This window comes from Epinephelus lanceolatus, chromosome 11 (genome assembly GCF_041903045.1).
Source record: "Epinephelus lanceolatus isolate andai-2023 chromosome 11, ASM4190304v1, whole genome shotgun sequence".
NCBI classification, from domain to species: Eukaryota; Metazoa; Chordata; class Actinopteri; order Perciformes; family Serranidae; genus Epinephelus; species Epinephelus lanceolatus.
Window position 1 is genome coordinate 5915079 of NC_135744.1, and position 20965 is coordinate 5936043.

General features: G+C 41.3%; 1 protein-coding gene across 1 annotated transcript; it reads right to left on the minus strand.

Moving 5' to 3' along the window:
• Positions 1-777: 777 nt before the first annotated feature.
• tmem218 (transmembrane protein 218) lies at positions 778-20586 on the minus strand. The gene is made up of 3 exons (XM_033651365.2): positions 20076-20586; positions 18800-18902; positions 778-2889 (listed from the first exon to the last, which is right to left on the minus strand). The coding sequence occupies exons 1-3, from the start codon at positions 20183-20185 to the stop codon at positions 2755-2757; spliced, it is 348 nt and encodes a 115-aa protein (XP_033507256.1). The 5' UTR covers positions 20186-20586; the 3' UTR covers positions 778-2754.
• Between the last annotated feature and the right edge of the window lie 379 nt (positions 20587-20965).

Here is a 20965-nt window from a genome sequence, read left to right on the forward strand (position 1 = left end):
TTGAGCTCTTTAGCAGAAATGGTTCGTATTTGTTTTTGTTATTGTTTGCTAGCGCATGATAAATATTATTTTATTTTTCAATATCGGGTATTGTTGTGAATGTGCTAACTGGCTAACTAGCGTTGTGAATCTGTCCTGTCGGTCTTCTGGTTTCCCTTTTGAATGATGAAAACAGACTAGCATTGCCTGCTGGTATGAAGACTTACTTTCTCTCATGCAGATGCAGAACATACTTGCTAGTTGGCTGTTGGCTGTAATCTTTGCGGTGTGTTCAAGTGCAACTTTCTGACAGAAACAGGCGACATGAGGTGATGCAACAGTCAGCCTTTGTTGCCACTGATCTTTGATGTCAAGAGTAACTTCCCTGCATTTTTTGTTTGTTGTCGGATATGGAACATGACTGTCAAACACCACTTTCACCTTTTTTCGTGTGTGTGTGTGTGTGTGTGTGTGTGTGTGTGTGTGAAGGACTGAAGGCTAATCCATGTAGTACAAACTGATTTGTCTCCAAGAGTTGAGCAAAAACATCCGAACACAGGCAACAAGATGATGAGTGGGAAAACTACACCAAGGAGATGGTGATGAGCCACACTAATGTTGTTGGTGGACCACACAGGTTTAACAATTGGCCTCAGAACAGTAAGGCTAAAAAGACTGATATTCATTTATATTTCATTTCATATTTCATCATTTACATTTCAATCATGTGAACCAACAGCAAAGCAAACGAGCCTTTATATTTAAATGAACAGGCTATCACAAAACACATAAAACATATTTTTCGTCTTACCTACCTTTTTATCCATTCAGTTTATTAAAAGACGAGGATGTGCTCACTCCTACGTAATGTGGGGGGCACAGTTGTCTCTCCATGTTGGCGTGACAATGTCAAAACTAGTCAGTCTAGTTTCAGCTGGTTGTTTAACCATCAAATTCAGTATAAGTGTTTCTAAAATATCTGTTGCTCAGCAACAAATGCAAAATTTGTTGCAATTTGAATTTTGACCATGTCTGTACAGAACAAAAAACTACTTGTCATCTAAAATGAGTAGCACATCTTGCATTTGTTCAGTCATATGCATTAATGAAACAATAAATGTCATTGCTTTCTGTGTCATGTTTTTGTTTGTGTGAGGTTACTAACATTTCTGCTGTCATGCTACTTCAGGAAAAAGTTAAAATAATCAATGACTGTGATGAAGTTATCAAAAAATAAAGTTGTACATTTTATTGGCATGATACAAATTATCTATAATAAATTTAAAAACAAGAATTACCACCTTGCAGTTGTATGCCTCCACGCACCAGTTACGTTTCTCTTACAGTTTACATGCATGTCTGTGAAAAGATGGATGCTTCACACACATCTTCCCCCCAACAACACAGATGACCTGTACAATCAGCACAGTTTAAAGGTGGGCACCCAAGATTAGTGTCATCAATTCAGTATCTGACCAAATGTCTCCCCCTCTGTTCCTGAGAAATGACACTGAATAATGGCCAGTGTTTTTGCAGACCATTATGATGTCACATTGAAGTTGACCTTTGACCTTTTGGAAATAAAATGTTATCACTTAATTATTTTATCCTATTAGATATTTGTATTTAGTTTTGTCATAATTTGCATATGAATTCTTGAGTTATGGCCAAAAACATATTTTGTGAGGTCACACTGACAATCACTCTTCACCTTTGACCACAAAATTCGAATCAGTTTATTCTTCAGTTTGACTGGAAGTTTGTGTCAAATATTAAGAAATTCCCTTGAGGTGTTCTTGAGATATCGTTTTCACGAGAATAAGACAGATGCAAGGTCGCACTGACCATGACATTTGACCACTGAAGTCCAATCACTTCATTGTTGAGCCCAAGTGGACATTTGCGGCAAATTTGAAGAAATTCCCTCAAGGTGGTTTTGAGATATCACGTTCACAAGAATGACACAAATAAGGTCACATAGACCTGACCTTTGACCCTTTACCACCAAAATCTGATCAGTTCTTCCTCAAGTCTGAGTGGATGTTTTTGCCAAATTCAAAGACACTCCCTCAAGGCATCCTTAAAATATCACCTTCACAAGAATAAGATGGACAAGGTCACAGTGACCTTTACCTTTGAGCCCCAAAAACAAATCAGTTAATTGTTGAGCCCAAGTGGATGTTTGTGCCAAATTTGAAAAAAAAAATCCCTCCAATCCCCACAAAAGTCTTTACTATATTAACACTGGCTTTTTTTTAAGTTTAAGAGCCACAAATGCAATATCCAGGCTTCAGCCACCTGTACTGTAAATGGGACATCATTTAAGGTGCATGATGAATTGAAATGAATTTTAGCTGAGTGCACCGGCTCATCCTAAATGTGTGTCATTTAGTGTCATTAACACTGTACAGTAACTTAACAAAAGCACTGTGGCATTGTGAATATTTCATTTATTTATAAAAGGTGAAGGGAGTGTTTCAGTTCTGTGGTATAAATAAAAAAAATATTTAATCATCTCATGTATTCACTGATACAAAATGTACATAAAACACCCTGGGTGCTGTTGGACAACACATATCTATCAGTTGTACATAAACAGTCAACAACCTGCAAACAGTTGGCCATGAAGAAAACACTGGCTCTCCTGCTGTTTCTGTTTGGGATGCACTCTGTGGCCTGCTTCCATATGAAGGGGGGGCCTCTTGTCGGCCCTGCTTGTCTTAAGTTGTGTACATCAGCGATGTGATCCCAGTGCCAGCTCTGACCCTGGCAGCTCTAGTGTGTTCTTAAGGCCTTGGCATACACTGGCTCCAGGAAATGAAAAGGGAGCAGCATGAAGAACACCACCAGAAAGACTGCACTCACCACTGCCAGCAGTACGTAGCGGCCGATGAACAAAGTGTCCACAATCTGTAGAGAGAAAGAGTGAACCCGTTCACTTTAAGGAGTTTTTAGTAATCACATACTAGAGCTTGTTTTACTTAGTAAACAGTATCCAAAGCATGGGAGGCTGTATATAAATGCAGTATGTCCTCAGTTAGCCACTAGATGTCAGGAGAGGGCCTTCACAAAAGCTTTGAGTAGAGGCAAACTGGAAATGTAGCATCATGTGAGGCCATGAATGGGCACTCTATGCAGGCAGGCAGACAGACAGACAGACAGACAGACAGACAGACACACACACACACACACACACACGCACACAGAGGAAAATCTACAATAACTTGATGCCTTGAAAGTTTGAATCAAAATTATAACTAATATTACTATTTGTTTAAAAAAACAGCTGACCAAGCAGAGTGCACAAGGGACACTTGTTAAATATTTCTCATAGTGTCTTAGAGAGTAAGCAGTCACCAGGTCCACTCATGCTGCTGCAGAGTGTACACTGACTGATGCCTACCTGCAGCACCAGTGCTGAGACATATCTGGCCACTGATAGACAACTTTGCTCCAGGTTACATTTTAGCTGGCTTCTTTTTGTGGGAAACTGGTGACTGTTGCCAACTGTGTGCTTTGAGAGAAGAGGGCATATTTGGCTACATGAATGCACAGTTAGATTTAATTTGAGATAATCCTGAATGATAAATTGCCTAACTCTGTGCTGCATTCAGCAGACCGGCACTGACTGTTTCATCTGTTGTGAAAGTGACGGAGACCTCAAAGCCAGCACAAACTATGAATGGGACAATTTGGGTCCTGAATGGTTGCAGAAAAATAAGCACATTGCATGCTACTGGGCTGAAATTAATATTTACAACACTTAATGAGCAGTGATAAATTGATTCAATGTACGAGATCTGCATCTGTGCCGATACTGACATTGTTTAACAGATCAGCCACACATGACTGATCCACAACACCTTCTCTTGGCCTCATGTGCACTATGCATTCTCATTTTATATCTGTGTTTTAAAATGAAAATGATCACCATACCCTAGCATATTCACGACGACTGCAAGTAGTAATCAACTTGTCAATTAATTGCTAAAGGTATATCATATTTTCTTCACCTAATAGCACTGATCAATTCTTGACAAAGACATCTCAAATAACAGCAAGTAAAGGGTTAACTAATACAGGCCGAACAAACCTGGGGGTAACAGCGCGACTGCTTTCTTGCAGGGATCGCAGAGTCTTTCCCTCTCTACCTGAAATTCTGTTAATTTAACATGGTGTAACGTAGAAAATGATTGTTCTTACAAAGAGCCAGTATATAGTGTTTGTGTGAGTGTGCACAGTCAGTGTGTTGTAGAGCAAAAAGAGAGAGTGATGGGAAAGCAGACAAGCGGGACAGGAACACAACTAGAGGAGAGGGTAATGGCTGGTTCACACTACACAATATTTTTGTCTGTTACGACAGTCACTATGTCAGATTAGGCGATTGTGGAGTCATAAATCTTACTGTGACTTGGCTGACAGGCATGACAGACTACACATTGGTCCATGACCAATCATCGCTGGTCATCTTTCATGACGTGTGTGATGTCATTGGATTATTCTTGTTCAATCTTTATTATAATTATAATTATTATTATTATTTACAGTCACCGCGGCTGTTCGTGTCCCCAGCTCCATTTGAAGTAGCCACCCGCATGCAATTTAGTCACTTATTCCTCTACAAGTTCCTGTAAATGTTTCACAATAAAAGCCTTGTTACAAAATGAAGGGTTTCTCTCAACCAAAACAAAAAGGGGCTTTTAATTTTAAATGGATACAGGAAGTGTTGAGTTAACAGGGCAAACAGGAGCGGATTAAAAGGTAAAAATAGAAAAATACAGAGGGAACAAGAAATAAAGGCCTGTGTCTGCGTCCGTTTCTAATGTAGTCCGTTTCAAATAAAGCTGATACCCTCTACAGTTGTGGTGAGTACAGACAAAGAATTGTTTTCCTTCATATCCTCCTCCATTATGAAGAATCCTCATTCTTTGCTAGCTTGATGCTAATGGAAGTACTCACCAGGTTGCTAAAGTGCCTCTGCTGTTTCACGTCATCATTTTTTCCTTTTTAACTCTGTGATAGTCCCAAGAGGAAATATCAAGACGGCTGGGGTGTTGTTACCATACAGTCTACAGAAAGTCTACAGGCAGATCACTCTGTGTTTCTACTGTTCAAAGTGATGGTTGTGAATAATGGAATGTAATGCATCCCAAACGCAGCATCGGTAGTTATCTACTATGACACACTACACAAGATAAAATGATGGATTATCACGCATGGCACTCACTGTCATTCCCGCTGGTTATCCGCTGTGTGCTCCGCCATCCGTCAACCCCCACCGGCTGCGTTTGCTGTGCGGAGCGGTGCAGCAGCGCCAGACAGCGGGAGTCAGGAGGACCCACGAGATCTTGCGAATTCACGCGATATAACAAGATGTAGTTTCTATAAACAGAACCACAAAACCAGGGGAGGAGTAGGAAGACATCTCGCTGCACTGCCATGATTAATATCTCCTCTTCCATGGTGTCAATGGGGTGAAATGACGTCTGAAAACCTCTGACCTGTTGACTTCAGGCCGGCTTTCGCCTATTATGACGTTTTCAAGGTGTAGTGCAGGGAAATATGATCTGCCGTGAACACTGTGTATTTTATTTTAAAAATTAACCGGATGTTTTATTTTGTTTCTGTGCATGACTTCCTGCCCCGCATGATCTGCTCTGTGCTGAACTGCTGCGTTGTGCTCCGGTGTCCAGCAAAAATAGAAGTCCTGCGTATCTGTTGCGGAGGGCTCCGCAGCTGTGACGGAGCCGGAACGCAGCACAGTCGCAGCCGGTGGAAACACACACATTGACCAGAATTGAAACGTATCGGCTCCGCTGTCGTTCCGGAGTGCAGACGCAACCAACACACATCTGGTGGAATTTGGGGGTGACTGTGGGCTGTAATCGGGCTGATACTGTGTAGTCTGAACCCGGCATAAGTTCAGCAGTGAAGATATCAAGTGAATGTACAGCAGAGTTTACAGTTTGTTGGCTAACAAATGCCGCAATTCCTCAAGCACGGCCGGCAGAAGTCTGTTGGTGCAAGTCTTGAGCTGTAATTCAGCAGTAAATAATCAGCCATGTGTCTGACTATGGATGGTGAAGCTGTTGAATGGATTTGTGGAGTTTGTTAGTTGCAGTGGTGGCTGTTAGCAGTAAGCTCCACTTGTTAGCTCCTGAACGGCAGTGGAGCAAGCAGCCACCAGCCATTGGATTTCACATCTGATCTCCGCAGGACTCCACTCAGATGCGGACTCGAGAAGATTTATGGTTTGATGCAGTTTGACAGGGAGGTAGGAGGCTCAGTTACCTGAGAGTGTAGCTGTACTGTAAGTGAACAAAGTCTGAACTCAGATCAGTTTTCTCTGACAGCTGAAAGTTTAGTTTTAACAAATAAGTCTGTGAGACATGAGTTTAAACCTCCAGACTAACGTTTCAGATTAAGAAATACTTCAGACTTTAATTAAATATTTTTTCTGCTTCTTAACAGTGGTATGGATAAGTCACAGTTTACAATGAACCTGGGTACAAATCCTAGTTGCCCCAGATTAGTTATTTGTGGTTTTAGTTTTTGAGACAATAAATAGAGAGATGTTGAGCTTTTCAAATGATGATCACTAAGTGTGTGCTTGTAAATCACCCCTTAAACCTGGCAAAAACTGCTGGAGAAATGACAGCTTGTACGTGTGCAGAAATTATTTGTAGTTGTTAAAAAAAAAAAAAAAAAGTCCTATCACCTTGATTCTAAATTCTAATAGATCAAATTAGCCCAACTGGATTGGTTTAAAGATAAAAAAAAAACAACAAACAAAAACAGAAAAACATAATGACTAAGAGTTGACTGAAATGTTTTGAATTTTTTTTGGCTAAAAAACTAGACTAAAACTGTTAAGGATAAAAATGTCTAAAATGTGACTACAAGTAATAAACATTTTTGTCTCAAAACTAAGACTAAATTAAAAATAGCTGTCAAAATGAACACTAGCGGAAAGCAGATTGGGAGTCTATGCAAGGCAAATACGGCAACATATCAGCGGTACCAGGAGCATTATACATCACTGGAGAAAGCCATGGCAACCGGAAAGGAGCCCCCACACAAAAAGAATTAAATCGCAAAGGGTACATAAACCTTGTTACAATGTTTTAGCTTGACGCGTAGTGACTGATAAGACCCAATCAGGAAGAGAATGTGGGTGTCTGCGTCATCATTTTTTAAAGTCTTGTGCCCTTACAGACTAAAACGCAACCTTGGAATTTTCAAACTAAAATGGGGTCAGCAGTGTTTTCCAAAGTTCTCTGTTTTAGGAGTCCTAAATGGCTGAGTAGTGTGGACGCTAGACATAACGTTGTAATAGTTATGAGTTTTAAAACAATAACGTGGGGTGTCGGTGGCTTAGTGGATAGAGCAGGTGCCTCATGTATAAGGCTGTTGCCGCAGCGGCCCGGGTTCGACTCCAGCCTGTGGCCCTTTGCTGCATGTCATTCCCTCTCTCTCTCCCCTTTCACACTCAGCTTCCCTATCGACTAAAGGCAAAAATGCCCAAAAAATATCTTTAAAACAAAAAAACGAAAATGTGTAAGTTTGGTTGTAGCCTTAGTCCCCATTGTGACTGTGCCATTTTTTTTTTGCCCCCAAGCCTGATCAGAGTAATTTATTACTGAGTATCTGCCCATATCAAGTCCCGATCTGATACCTCTATTTTCCTAGATAATACAGCTGCACAGTGCCCAGTACACTTAAAGGACAACTTCGGTATTTTTCAACCTGGGCTCTATTTCCCCATGTGTATGTGTGCGTATGATTCATGGGTACCACTCGTTCTAAAATTGGTTCAGTATTGAGCCGCGAAACGAGCTAAAATGGTAACGGGGGCAAATGCGTCCCGTATAAAAGTGCTTTTTTTCACCACTGACCGGTTCAGATCGCCAGTGTTATCTCTGTAGATAGCATATTGTAGCGGCCCTGGGGCAGTGGTGACTGTGAATGAGTGGAGTCAGCTGTCAGTCAGTGTTGGAGCAAAGAGGGGGAGGGCGGCCCCGCTTGGTACTGTAAGTGAGTATGTGTGTATGAAGTGTGTGTTTTTTCGCCACTGACTGGTTCAGATCACCAGTGTTATGTCTGTAAATAGCATACTAACTTAGCCTTTCCCTTACCTCTGGGCTGTGTGATGTCACGAGCTTTGCTCCACTGTGTCTGTAGCTCTCTCTACTCATGGGACAGCTGTTTTCTTGAGGAAGAGGTGTTTCGGGATTGGATGTCTTCTCTTCTTCGGCTGGCAGTAGTCATCTTGGGAGAAGTGAGCACTGCAGACCCGATGGTCTGTAAGGCGCAGTGTCTGGAGAGGAGTGTTAGCATCCATTTGTAGCACAACTAGCCACAACTTCAGCATCTCGCTGTCCGACAAAGGCAGCCTATGAAAGCTGTACAGGGTGTTGTGCGACATCCTGTTCTTGCGTTCGGGAAAAAGGCCCGTTTATTTGAGCACTCCAAAAACTCCGGTAACACTCCAGAGGGTAGCACATAAAAGACTCGGTCCTCTGACTCTTCTAGTGTAACACACACTTCACACACACATACTCATTTACATTACCAAGCGGGGCCGCCCTCCCCCTCTCTGCTCCAACACTGACTGACAGCTGACTCCACTCATTCACAGTCACCACTGCCCCAGGGCCGCTACAATATGCTATCTACAGAGATAACACTGGCGATCTGAACCGGTCAGTGGCGAAAAAAAGCACTTTTATACGGGACGCATTTGCCCCCATTACCGTTTTAGCTCGTTTCGCGGCTCAATACTGAACCAATTTTAGAACAAGTGGTACCCATGAATCATACGCACACATACACATGGGGAAATAGAGCCCATGTTGAAAAATACCGAAGTTGTCCTTTAAAGCTTCAGTGTGTAAAAATGGTGAGTAACAGTGACATCAGTGGTCAAATTCTAGATTGCAGCGCTCACTCGCTCACCCCTCCCGTCGGGTAAGTGACGGTGGGCTCGTAGGACAAAAAGCCTTGCGCAGACAGAGATGGCATCATCCACGAGTTTTTCAAGTTTTTCAGGAGTAGGCCTATATGGCAATGAGGTGAATATTTATTTAGGAATCTAAACCATGTTACGATATTGTAGCGACCTTGCAGTAAATGCTCTGTTATAATGTCAATGTTCTGTCAGTTAATGGTATGTTTGGGATTGAATGAGTATAGGTAGGGGGGCAGGGTGCGAGTGTGACGGGGATGAGGGCTGTGTGAGTGCACGTGCTGGTGTGTGTAGGAGTGAGCTGGAGGAGAGAGCAGGAGTGCACAGTTGGAGTTACAGCTAAGTTCTTGTTTGTTGGTTGTTTTGGCGTGGTTACGTCCAACAGTAACCTGTACTGTTCAGTAATAAACGGTGGTTTGCCGAATGACTGCGTCATCCTTTCCACACGTCCTGGCGGACGCTACAATATGTTATAGCTTACCAGTGAGATATAGGTTATCTGTGAGATATAACGTTATGTTGGGAGTGTTTTATTTCTAATTGGTTTGGTAACACGAGCAAACATTAGCACAGTAATGCTAAAATAACACGTTTTATGTGACAGTCACGGCACAGTGCGGCAAATATAGGTTGGTACGATTATAATATATGCGTCTCCAGAGTGTTCTTCCACAGGAGTTTTTTCCACCTGGAATAAGCAACACCGATATTCACTCGCGTTTTGTCCCGTCCTCGCTTATCTGATCTTTTTCCTTTATTTGGTGGCGTGGTTTCCCTCTTACGGGGCAAAACATATGTGTGCTCCTCCATTTAAAGTGTGACAGAGTCATAAAAGTACAAAGCAGGTTCACGCAGAAGCGCCCCGGACTGAGCTTCACCTTCTCTGTCTCCAGTGACGGCAAGTTCTAGGTAAACGTGAAAGGCGAAGCGCATATATCCCTTTCGGCCACTGTATTCAAATATGGCGACGCAAGAGGGCCGCCTCCAGCATATCGTGCCCTGCCTGTGTATACAGTCAGGTCCATAATTATTTGGACAATGATACAGTTGTCATCATTTTGGCTCTGTACACCACCACAATGGGTTTTTAATGAAACAATGAATACCTGCTTAAAGTGCAGACTCTCAGCTTTCATTTAAGGCTTTTTTCAAAAATGTAGTATGAACCGTGTAGGAATGACAACCATTTCTTCACACAGTCCCCCGACTTTAAAGGCTCATAAGTATTTGGACAAACTAACATAATCATCAATTAAACAGTCAGTTTTAATACTTGGTTGCAAATCCTTTACAGTCAATGACTGCCTGAAGTGTTGGACACATAGGCATCATCAGATGCTGGGTTTCTTCCCTGGTGATGCTCTGCCAGCCCTTTACTGTAGCCGTCTGCACTTCCTGCTTGCGTTTTGGGTGTTTTGCCCTCAGTTTTGGCTTCAGCAAGAGAAACGCATGCTCAGTTGGATTCAGGTCAGATGATATGACTTGGCCATTGCAGAACATTCCACTTCTTTGCCTTAAAAATGTCTTTGGTTGCTTTTGCAGTATGCTTCAGGTCATTGTCCAACTGCACTGTGAAGCATCGTCTAATGAGTTTTGAAGCATTTGGTTGAATCTGAGCAGATAATGTAGCCCCAAACACTTCAGAATTCATCCTGATGCTCTTCTCAGCAGTCACATCATCAATAAATACAAGGGAACCAGTTCCACTGGCAGCCATACATGGCCATGACATAACAGTACCTCCACCATGCTTCACTGATGAGGTGGTGTGCTTTGGATCATGAGCAGTTCCTTCCCTTCTTCCTTCTCTTGTCTTCCCATCATTCTGGTAGTTGATCTTTGTTTTATCTGTCCATAGTATGCTGTTCCACAACTGTACAGGCTTTTTAGATGGTTTTTGACAAACTCTAATCTGGCCTTCCATTTTTAAGGCTAACCAATGGTTTGCATCTTGTGATAAACCCTCTGTATTTATTCTAGTGAAGTCTTGTCTTGCTTACAAGAGCAGCAGGATGAAAGCTGAAGTGTTTGGGGCTACATTATCTGCTCAGATTCAATTAAATGCTTCAAAACTCATTGGACGATGCTTCACAGTGCAGTTGGACATTGACCTGAAGCATATTGCAAAAGCAACCAAAGACATTTTTAAGGCAAAGAAGTGGAATGTTCTGCAATGGCCAAGTCATATCATCTGACCTGAATCCAACTGAGCATGCGTTTCTCTTGCTGAAACCAAAACTGAGGGCAAAACACCCAAAACACAAGCAGGAAGTGCAGACGGCTACAGTAAAGGGCTGGCAGAGCATCACCAGGGAAGAAACCCAGCATCTGATGATGCCTATGTGTCCAACACTTCAGGTAGTCATTGACTGTAAAGGATTTGCAACCAAGTATTAAAACTGTTTAATTGATGATTATGTTAGTTTGTCCAAATACTTATGAGCCCTTAAAGTCGGGGGACTGTGTGAAGAAATGGTTGTCATTCCTACATGGTTCATACTACATTTTTGAAAATAGCCTTAAATGAAAGCTGAGAGTCTGCACTTTAAGCAGGTATTCATTGTTTCATTTAAAACCCATTGTGGTGGTGTACAGAGCCAAAATGACAACAACTGTATCATTGTCCAAATAATTATGGACCTGACTGTATATATAGAGAAATCATTCTAAGCCTATGAGAAAGCTTCAATTTGTATGTGAATTGCATTACACTTTAATAAAAATATATTTATGAAAGCAATAGTTGATATTTGCTAATAAACAGCCACGTAAATTACACATTGTAACTTTAACACACTTTAAAGTATTTAAAATCAATCCAATGTATAGCCTATGCTTGACGATTCAATAGCTCTACAATGCATTAAACATAGAAAAATGAACCCAGTCAACTCTCAGGGAGAGAAACACAGGCACTGATATTGGATCACTAATCAGCCAATAACCTGAGTTAAGCATAATGAGGATAGGAGAAAGGGAGCATTGATCGAGGCGCTTCCAGCATTTGATATGCAGCATCTTTGATTGGTGACCACTTAATAAACAGATCTGCTGGTCAAACCTTATGTATTACTGTATCTCCTGATTGTAACCACGCCATGACTGACAGTATCAAAGTCAGCGTCAGCAGTACTCTTTCAAACCTGGCCAAAGGCTCTGATGTGTAGCCAAGTGGTGGTTATTGATTCATATAGGAATGAGACCTGTACGTTCAGGGAATAACTTGTGCAGCAGGATATTTGAAGACACAGCATGTTTGTTGTTTCAATGCTGATTCTGGGGTGCTGGTTATTTTCTGATCCTGCTGTGCTTTTATCTACATGGATGATCAGTGGAGACGCAAGCAACACAACAATGCCTGTAATGCGTCAATTAGCAGATCTAAAGCAAACGGGGGGCAGGACTTAGAGAACAGTAGATCTTCTAGGTTGGCATTAGTGTTGCTTAAGTTAGGGGAAGTTTGGAGTTCATAAAGTTGCCATCAATAGATTTAATCAACACTTTACTGATAGCTCTGGGTCTATGTTAATATTTAGATCATGAGCCACCCATGAATACGCGAATACAAACTGAGAAAACGCCCTTAAGCCAGATAATACCAGAAGAGTATCAGCCCTACTGCTGACTAAAGAGAGATTTCACAGGGACTGTTGTGGAATGAGAGAAGGTGTGTGTGTGTGTGTGTGTGTGTGTGTGTGTGTGTGTAAATCCACTAGTGTCTAAGAGAGGTGGGGATGATGTATGCCGTCTCTTATGGATGCATTTAACACATCTCACTTTTTAATTTGCCAATTACACAGCAAGCAGGAACCCAAAGTGTGGGCCATGTTTTATTAATGTGCCATTGAGCGCACGGGTGGTAGCTGGCAGGCGGGCGGGGGGCAGGTGGGAGAGGGGGGTGTAGTATAAACCACCCCCACCCCTAGTCTGGGACTGGCCTAATTGGCACTATGATATTTTACTTTTGTTTAACAGCAAGAGGTTAGACATTTCTTACACAGTCTGCACACTTTTACACACAGTGGAAAACACACCCAGCCATACACACTGTCTCTGCTGGCAAGTAAGATTTCAGGCTTTGTGTGTGTTCACAAAAAATTAGACATGATATGAACACAATAAGTCATGGACTGTCCCTAGTAACGCAATTTTTCACCTTCACATGCATTTTCCCTTGGTTTACTGTTTATGTGACATATGTCAATAATACTTACAATTCAGTTTTTCTAGTCTTTAATTAAACTGTCTACTGACGTTGATTGTTTTCAGTTTAAAATATCAAAGATGAGTCACAGAGGAACATTCTCTGTATTCCAGATTGGAGAAGCTAAACTTTAATAGGAACTACAGGATGCCTCTGGCTCATAAGCCCTTTTACACCCTTTTACCGTGCCTCTTCAAGGCAGGAATTTAATGCTACCTTGCCGTTGCGTTCAAAAGGGGGGACAGAGTTCCTCACCTTTAAAGCGTTATCGGATGTAGAAACAGTGCCGATATGGACTCTGTGTAAAAGGGACAGCCAGCAGGATGGGATCATGGACACCAACGGTGTGATGTTTTGACGACATGCGTGCTATCTACCGTGTGAAATTTAAAAAGCGGCTATTAGCAGTTTGTAGCTAACTCAAAGAAGAAGAATAGCCGAAAATGTGCAGAGTGGGAAAACGATTAGGTCCACAAGCTTCTTATCCTCCGAGCAGAGGACAAGATCAGCCACCAGAGACGGTAAATGATTGTTGTTGCCATGTTATTGTTTAGAGGGCACTGTCAATGCATATGTTATATGTCACACTAGAGGCCGACACTGTTGTGTTACATGTCTGCTATGTTGGCATGCTGTTCAAAATCACACACTGGAGTGGCATGATACTGGAGTTTGGTTCATGTAAAAATGGAAAGGAGGCATAAAGAAGGGACTTCATAGCAGCCCTATAGCGTATTCTCTGTGTAAAAGGGCTGTAGACTGTATAAATAATGGACATAGCTACCTTGACGTCACCCACCAATTAAGCCGTCGCCATTTTGATTTTTTGGAGCCCGAAGTGACTAAATTTGGATGAGAGGGTGGAGCTGTGAAGAAGCAAGAAGTGGATCTGACTCATAGATTGTAGCAATGCTCGCAGCAGCCTGTCACTCAAGCAGCCCTGCCCTTAAATATGCATGATTTTGGGCTTTAATAAAATGTAAACAGATGAGTTGTATAAACGCCCTATGGGGTTTGACTGTTTTGGAGACAGCCTCAAGTGGCCATTTGATGAACTGCAGTTTTTGGCAAGTCTGCATTGGCTCCATTTTTCCGTACTGGAGGTTGTCTCTTGTCCTGGCTCATCAGTTATCAAACAGTTGCTCAATTCTTAAAAAATCAATTTTAATATCATTTTACGTGTTTTTCTTTTTTAGTTTTAGGTGTTTTTACATTTTGTGTACTAGTCCATACCCACTGAGTGCACAGTTGCCCACATACAGTTTCATATGGTGTGTGTTTGGGATACAGGTCATAGGAAATTGCAGATTAAACAGTCAACTGAACCCACTAAGAAGAGCAATGTATTCAGACAGAGTTTTTGTGAATTTGATAGTACGATTGCTTTATTGAAAGTACAGTAGTACCATTGCCAATAGTGGGATAGTTAGTGGGCTAAAAGTGTACATTAGTAGTTGAGGTAGCACGTTGAAAGGCAGATAGTTAAAGTGTTTATATCTTGTATTGACTTAAAAGTGGGGCGCACTGGTACTTCACATGGAAAAGGTGCAGCTAGCCCTTGCTGCAGCAGCATACCATACCATGAGTTAGTCATACCAAAAATTAGGAAAAAAACAACAACATTCGGCCACAGGGGGAGCCACAGCAATCGGTCGCATTTTAGCCCTTTTTAAGCATTTTTCTGTTGTTATAGCGCCACCCAGTTGCCAATTAGAGTTAAATTTCTCCAGTCACCTTGAGGCATCCTGTTCTACATATCTACCAAGTTTAGTAAAAATCGATATGGCGGTTCGGCCTAGATAAGAAATTAGCTCTCTAGCGCCCCCATTTTGTTTGATGGGGTTAATAATGGAGGGGTCCCCTCAGATTATGTGTGGTCATATGCCTACAAAGTTGCGTGGTGATCGGTGAAACCCTTGAGATGTTATACACCTTTTATGTGATGAACCACGCCCTCCGCAATATTCATTGCCTTATAGAAGCTCAGTTTTAGTAAGTTTTCAACTTTTGCCAAGAGGGAACTTTAGATATTGGTCCCTAGATTATGTTCACAGAGTTTCATGCAGATCGGTCAAACTTCCTAGAAAGAGATCGATTGTGTTTTTCAAAAAATTCAAAATGGCGGAAAATCTATATAACCGGAAGTTATGGGTTCTTGGGGCAAATTTGTTCCTCATGAGGAGAGGCATCTCTGTGCAAAGTTTCATGTCTCTGAGATATGCCCATTCAAAATTTCAATCGGTTGCTATAGCGCCCCCCTTTGGCCAACTGACGTAATATTGCTTCATTCACATCCTCCCATGACCCTCTACCACTGTGTCAAATTTCACATGGATTGACCAAGTCAGTGAGGAGATAAACGTGGAACAGACACACAGACACACACACAGACAGAGTTTTCGTCATTATACAGTAAGATTGTATTTCATTACTGAGAGTATTCATCGTGTCAGTGTTGTTATGTAGTGTAAGTACATTTTGATGCTTGAATGATATGGCAGATGGGCAATGTTCCACAATTATGGACAATAAAAATTCAATTCTATTCTATTCTTAAAACGACTCTTTACGATAAGCAAAAGATGAACATATTCATCTTCTTGAAAAAACAGTTAACTACTGAAAGAAGACTCCTTGTAATTGTTACATTCTTCAATCATGTGAGCTCCTCTTCAAATTAAATATTTTATTACAGATGCTCCCAGTTCATAGAAACAAAAGGGCCACTTGGTAATTAATAAAGGTTGCTATACAAAGCAAACCAATTATGACTTTTTGGTAGAATAGGGTGTCATTATTACGAGTGATTTTATAAGGGACCTCTTTTAAACACTGGAGTCGATTACTGTAGTAGCCGTGGGTTGATTTTACCCGTAAGCCTTGTACAGAAATCCAGGAAGTCACATTGTGCTGTGTCTCTCTGTTGCTGGTCTGGTATCTGCCTTTGCACAAAGGCTATAAAATGTGAGCTAGCCGGGACGGGGCTCTGCTCCGCTATTTCTATGGGGTGGCAGCTTGCTTGGCAAATCTGGCCGGCTTATTGGCACGACCCGGAGGCAACATGGGGGAGTGTTTGTTCTGTGTTGCTGTTGGACTAAGATAAAGCAGAACAGGCCTTTATGACAAGCACATACACAGACGTGCACACACAGTGACACATGCCATTTACAGGCATACAGAGGATACTGGCTTATATTACAGTTAAGGTTTTATCTAGGATAGGCTGTTTATATTCACCTACCTCAAACCTAAATAGAGCCTGAATCCTCAATCAGTACAAATAAAGGAATTCTGCTCTTAGTTACAGCCACACATGATCTGAGCTTTGCCTTTTGGCATTTTTCCCCACACACACACAGACAAACAGACACACACAAAAAAACATGAATTACCCTTTGAGATCTTAAAACCATACAACCAGGATACAGATACACGTACTGTAAACTTTAATAAGCAAGTATAAGAGGACTTTCATTTCATTTACTGATCTTAAATGTTTTTCAATTTCATAACGCATAAAGGAAAACAGACCCCATTTGTGATTAAATATCATTTTTGGGAGCACCAAAGTGAGTATGAGATGACCATTGAGCTAGAGTAAGCTGTTTGTTTGTGGGCTCTGAATCCTCATTTTCACTCAGTTGTCTCAAAACATTTGGTAGTAATGAAAGCCAAATGGCCTCAGAACAAAACTGAAAACATCCCAGCCCTGCTGTTATTTCCAACTGAAGTACGTTATGCTGTCATTATGCATTAGCCACAATAACAGACGATAATAACACAAGACTTTGTGTTTTTAATGCAATAAAGGGTTTGATAGAACACTGATTTGGAATATTTCCTTGTCATGGATTTGGCAGCACGATAAGTTTAAACTGCCTCTTCATGAAGTGAAATGCCTACTCAGCAAGTTAACACCTTTCAGTCCAAATATCACATAAATGCATCTCTAAAACTCTCGAGTGAAAATATTTCTCTGTGGTATTTGCATTTTAATATAGTACAACATACTTGTTCATACTGTAGCCAGGATATCAGGTGTGAATATGAGTTTACTTATGACAATTCAAACCAGCAGCTAATAGATGTGATTAAACAAACATAGGGGTGTGAGTATCTAGCCCATTTTCTACTGCACAAAAAAACCCACTAACACCTGCCAACATCTGGCTTTTTAATATAATGTGAAAGGTTATAGTCAGCATTTCCACCCGGCTCAACTGACTCTGCAGTAGTTACGGGTATTTATCGGCTCTGGCTCTGATTTGCAGTGATCCAAACACAACACCAGGGTGAACATGCTAATTTTAGCCCCTTCACCTACACAGTGCAATGCTACGCCATGAAAAAATATTGTCCGTCTTCACCCAAGCTGCACTCAAACATCGATCCAAATTAGTCTGCATCAAGTTTGAAAGAGAGACTGAATAAATAAAGGCCATTTCATAAATTCCAAGTTTGCGTGATTGCTTTGGTCCATGTGATGCAAATCTCATCATCCATCCACATCAGCAAGGGTCTGCTAACCTCTGTGCACAGCCCTTTTTTTGTGACTGCGCAGACTGTATGCAGAGCAAGCCAACTGCGCATGCTCAAATCTCTTGTTCCACATTCCAGTCTAGTCCAAAACACAGAGGACAAGTCAGCTGCTGCACTGTGGTTAAGTTAGTTATAAGTTGGATATTTGATAGACATTCAGTCCAGACCCAGCAGCAGCTTCTTAGTTTCAGTTTCGCCCGACGACGGCAGTAGGAGGACAGAAAGCTCACTTCACTGCCAGGGGCTGACACGGACCTGCAATTGTATGATGAATGTAACGGTGTGCGTGTCAGCGTGACCACAGCTGTCTGCAGATATTCAATGTGAAAAGTATGTCTGAGCCTTAAGAGACATATATAAAAAGAAGTAACCACAGTAAGTACTTTCTACTGTTTACTAACCTTTTTTCCGGCCTGTCTGTGATGTTGAACGTGAAACACCAGTGGGACACCTGTGCTAAAAAACCCTCCATATACATGATAATTTTAGTGGAAATCAGCTATCTGAAGGCCCTTTCCCACTGCACAAAATAATGACTAACACCAACCAAGACCTGACTTTTGTATGTAATGGGAAAGGTTACAACTGATATTCACACCCAGGTCAATTGACTCTGCAGTAGTCATGGGTATTTATCAGCTCCATCTCTGATCTGCAGTTATGGAAATACAACACCCATGTGAACGCGCTAATTTAACCCCTTTACCAGCGAGATACAATGACGAGCTGCCACAAAATACCGTCCACCTCCGCCCAAGCAGCGCTCAAACATCGATCCAAATTAGTCTGCACCGAATTTAAAAAGAGGGACTAAATAAGTAAGAGATATATCAAAAAAGAAGTAACCAACGGAACATTTTCACTGCATTACGTTCGACTGTTTACTTATCTGTTTTACGACCTGACCGTGATGTCAAACATGACACACCAATAAAAAAACAAAAATGCATCACATCTGCTGCAGCACCGTGTACACAGTTCTAGTCTACTGGCAAGGGGAGAGGAGTCTATAGCCAATTTTTAGCAAGTTTCCCCATGCTTAAGAAACCCGTGTACATGGGTGTGAGTCTTTAAGTGTGTGTAAAGGTGAATGAGATCAGTGTAGAGCTCACCTCTATCTCTTTGAATGGGGGAGTTGTCTCTGGGCTGCGAGGGAAAAACACCAGCACTAAAGTGATGGTGAGAGCCAGTAAGAAAATGGGGATAACGCCCAACCTGGAGAGACACAAAACACACACACACACACTGTTAAAACAAAGAGGATAATATGAGGATACCCACTGCTGATTTGTGGTAAGACTTGCAGTAAACACAGGGTTATCTGAGGATAATGTCTTTATAAAGTACCAATCAAAACAATGGCGTTCTTTATTGTGTTTTTAAAAAGTTGTTAACTTTTCAATCAAGTAAATAGCACCATGTTTCACCCCATTTAAACTTTACTGTAATTGCCCCTTACACAACTGCGGTGTTCAATGTCACAGTGTATTTTACATAGACATAAACATTTACTGACTTGAATAGTATTAGGGTATTTTGTGGTCACTGCACCAGTTGTAATCAGCAGGGACTGGAAGGTGCATGGTCCCAGCAATCAACCAGTAAAGCTGCATGTTGTATTAATTGATTGTTTGACAGAATTTTGGTGAGAGGTCAGGAAACGTTATTTTTGCTGGTCTATCTGGGTAAAAAACAAAAACTTTTAATGGCAAAAAATAGTTTCATATTTTTTATGTTATCTTATTTTTTACAGCATTTGTCTCTTGTTTTTGTAAATGTTATATACCCATGAGTATTGAATGACGTAGTCTCTAGTTTTCTTTCCCGATAAGTTAATTGTATGCTCCAAACACCAGGCTAATTTTTTTTCTAAGTAAAAAAATCCGTTGTAATAAATGCTATTCTGATTGTGGTTCTTTTGTGTAAAATCCATGCCAAATTGTTATAAAAAATATGTTAGTTTAATTTATTTTATTGTTTTTTCCTCACAGCTAAAGGTGTCTCATTAATCTGGGTCTTATCTTCAATGTGACAGCTAATTCGACTATAGTCATTTTTCCTCCCTTGAACACACCTCTGTGTTAAGTAGTTAGATATGTTTAGATTTTCTTTGTATCAACGGCTACCCGGTAAGTTAAACATATGCCGAATTTTCGAGAAAACCTTACTAATGCTATATATTACATTATTTATGTTCCAGATAATGTTTGCTTCGGCCAAGAAGCAAACCAACATTTAAGGGGTGGAAATGTCAATGGAATAAGGCACTGATTGATTCAGTTGCACATAAATTGTCCCCGATCGCTATTGTCCATTAGTTTAACATTATGCAAATGCATTCAAACCGGGATAGGAGAAGGAGTATGTGGAGGTGCTCATCTCACTCACTTTGCTGATCCAGAAGCTCTCAGCAGCATCATCCCAATCACAAGAGCTGCAATCCAAACGACCGCAATGATGAAAACGCCCGTTCCGACTTCCAACACAGTGCTTGCCATTTTTGAAAAGCAAAGTTTGAAGGTAGTTTACCCAACAGACAGGACAGTTAATCGGTGAGGTGGGTAAAATATGATTTTACGACCGACGTTCGGCACACTGATAACGACGCAATGCTGTATCTAGACAAGTTAACTACACACTAAGTTACATAGTGTAGCTAGCAACATTAGCTAACTGTAACTTTCACAGTTGTGTGGGCATGTTAACGCTAGCTGCCACGGCTAACGTTACATCTGCTATGCTGACACCGACAGTTGCATGCTTAGAGAAAAATGTAACTTATGATGTTCCACATGCATTTTTTCCGTGAAAAAAAAAATCGTTGCTGTCCAATAACCCGTAATTTCTCATGTAGTAGTGATCAGTTGAAGTGCTGGATTAGTCGTTCCCCATCGCGTCTTCTGCTTCCTGGTAACAGCAAACTGGAACTTGATTGGATATACGAATTCAAGACGGGCCAATCATATGCGTCGTTACTTGAAATAGACTTTAATAATATATCCATGGTGCACATGGGAAAAGTTTTTGCAAGAAAGCACTTTCTGGTAGATTTTTTTTTCTATTTTAAGTTAAACCATGATCATATCCCACACCAAACAGGAAAAGGCTCTCTAGCAGAAACTCCTTAAGGCAGTTCTGCCAACAGCGAGCTGGGTGAAGATATGTAGCTCATGGGCTATTGTGCTTTCCCCCCATTCACAGTGGCATAACGTTAGGCCTACATACAGACAGTGCGGTGCATAGACAGGCCCCTGGGGTGGGGGGCCCGTAGAGACTAA

Coding starts and splice junctions, on each gene's coding strand:
- tmem218 (XM_033651365.2), bottom strand. CDS start 20,185: ATGGCAAGCACTGTGTTGGAAGTCGGAACGGGCGTTTTCATCATTGCG. Junction 18,903..20,075: donor AGAGCTTCTGGATCAGCAAA/GTGAGTGAGATG, acceptor GTGTCTCTCCAG/GTTGGGCGTTATCCCCATTT. Junction 2,890..18,799: donor CCCCATTCAAAGAGATAGAG/GTGAGCTCTACA, acceptor TTCTCTCTACAG/ATTGTGGACACTTTGTTCAT.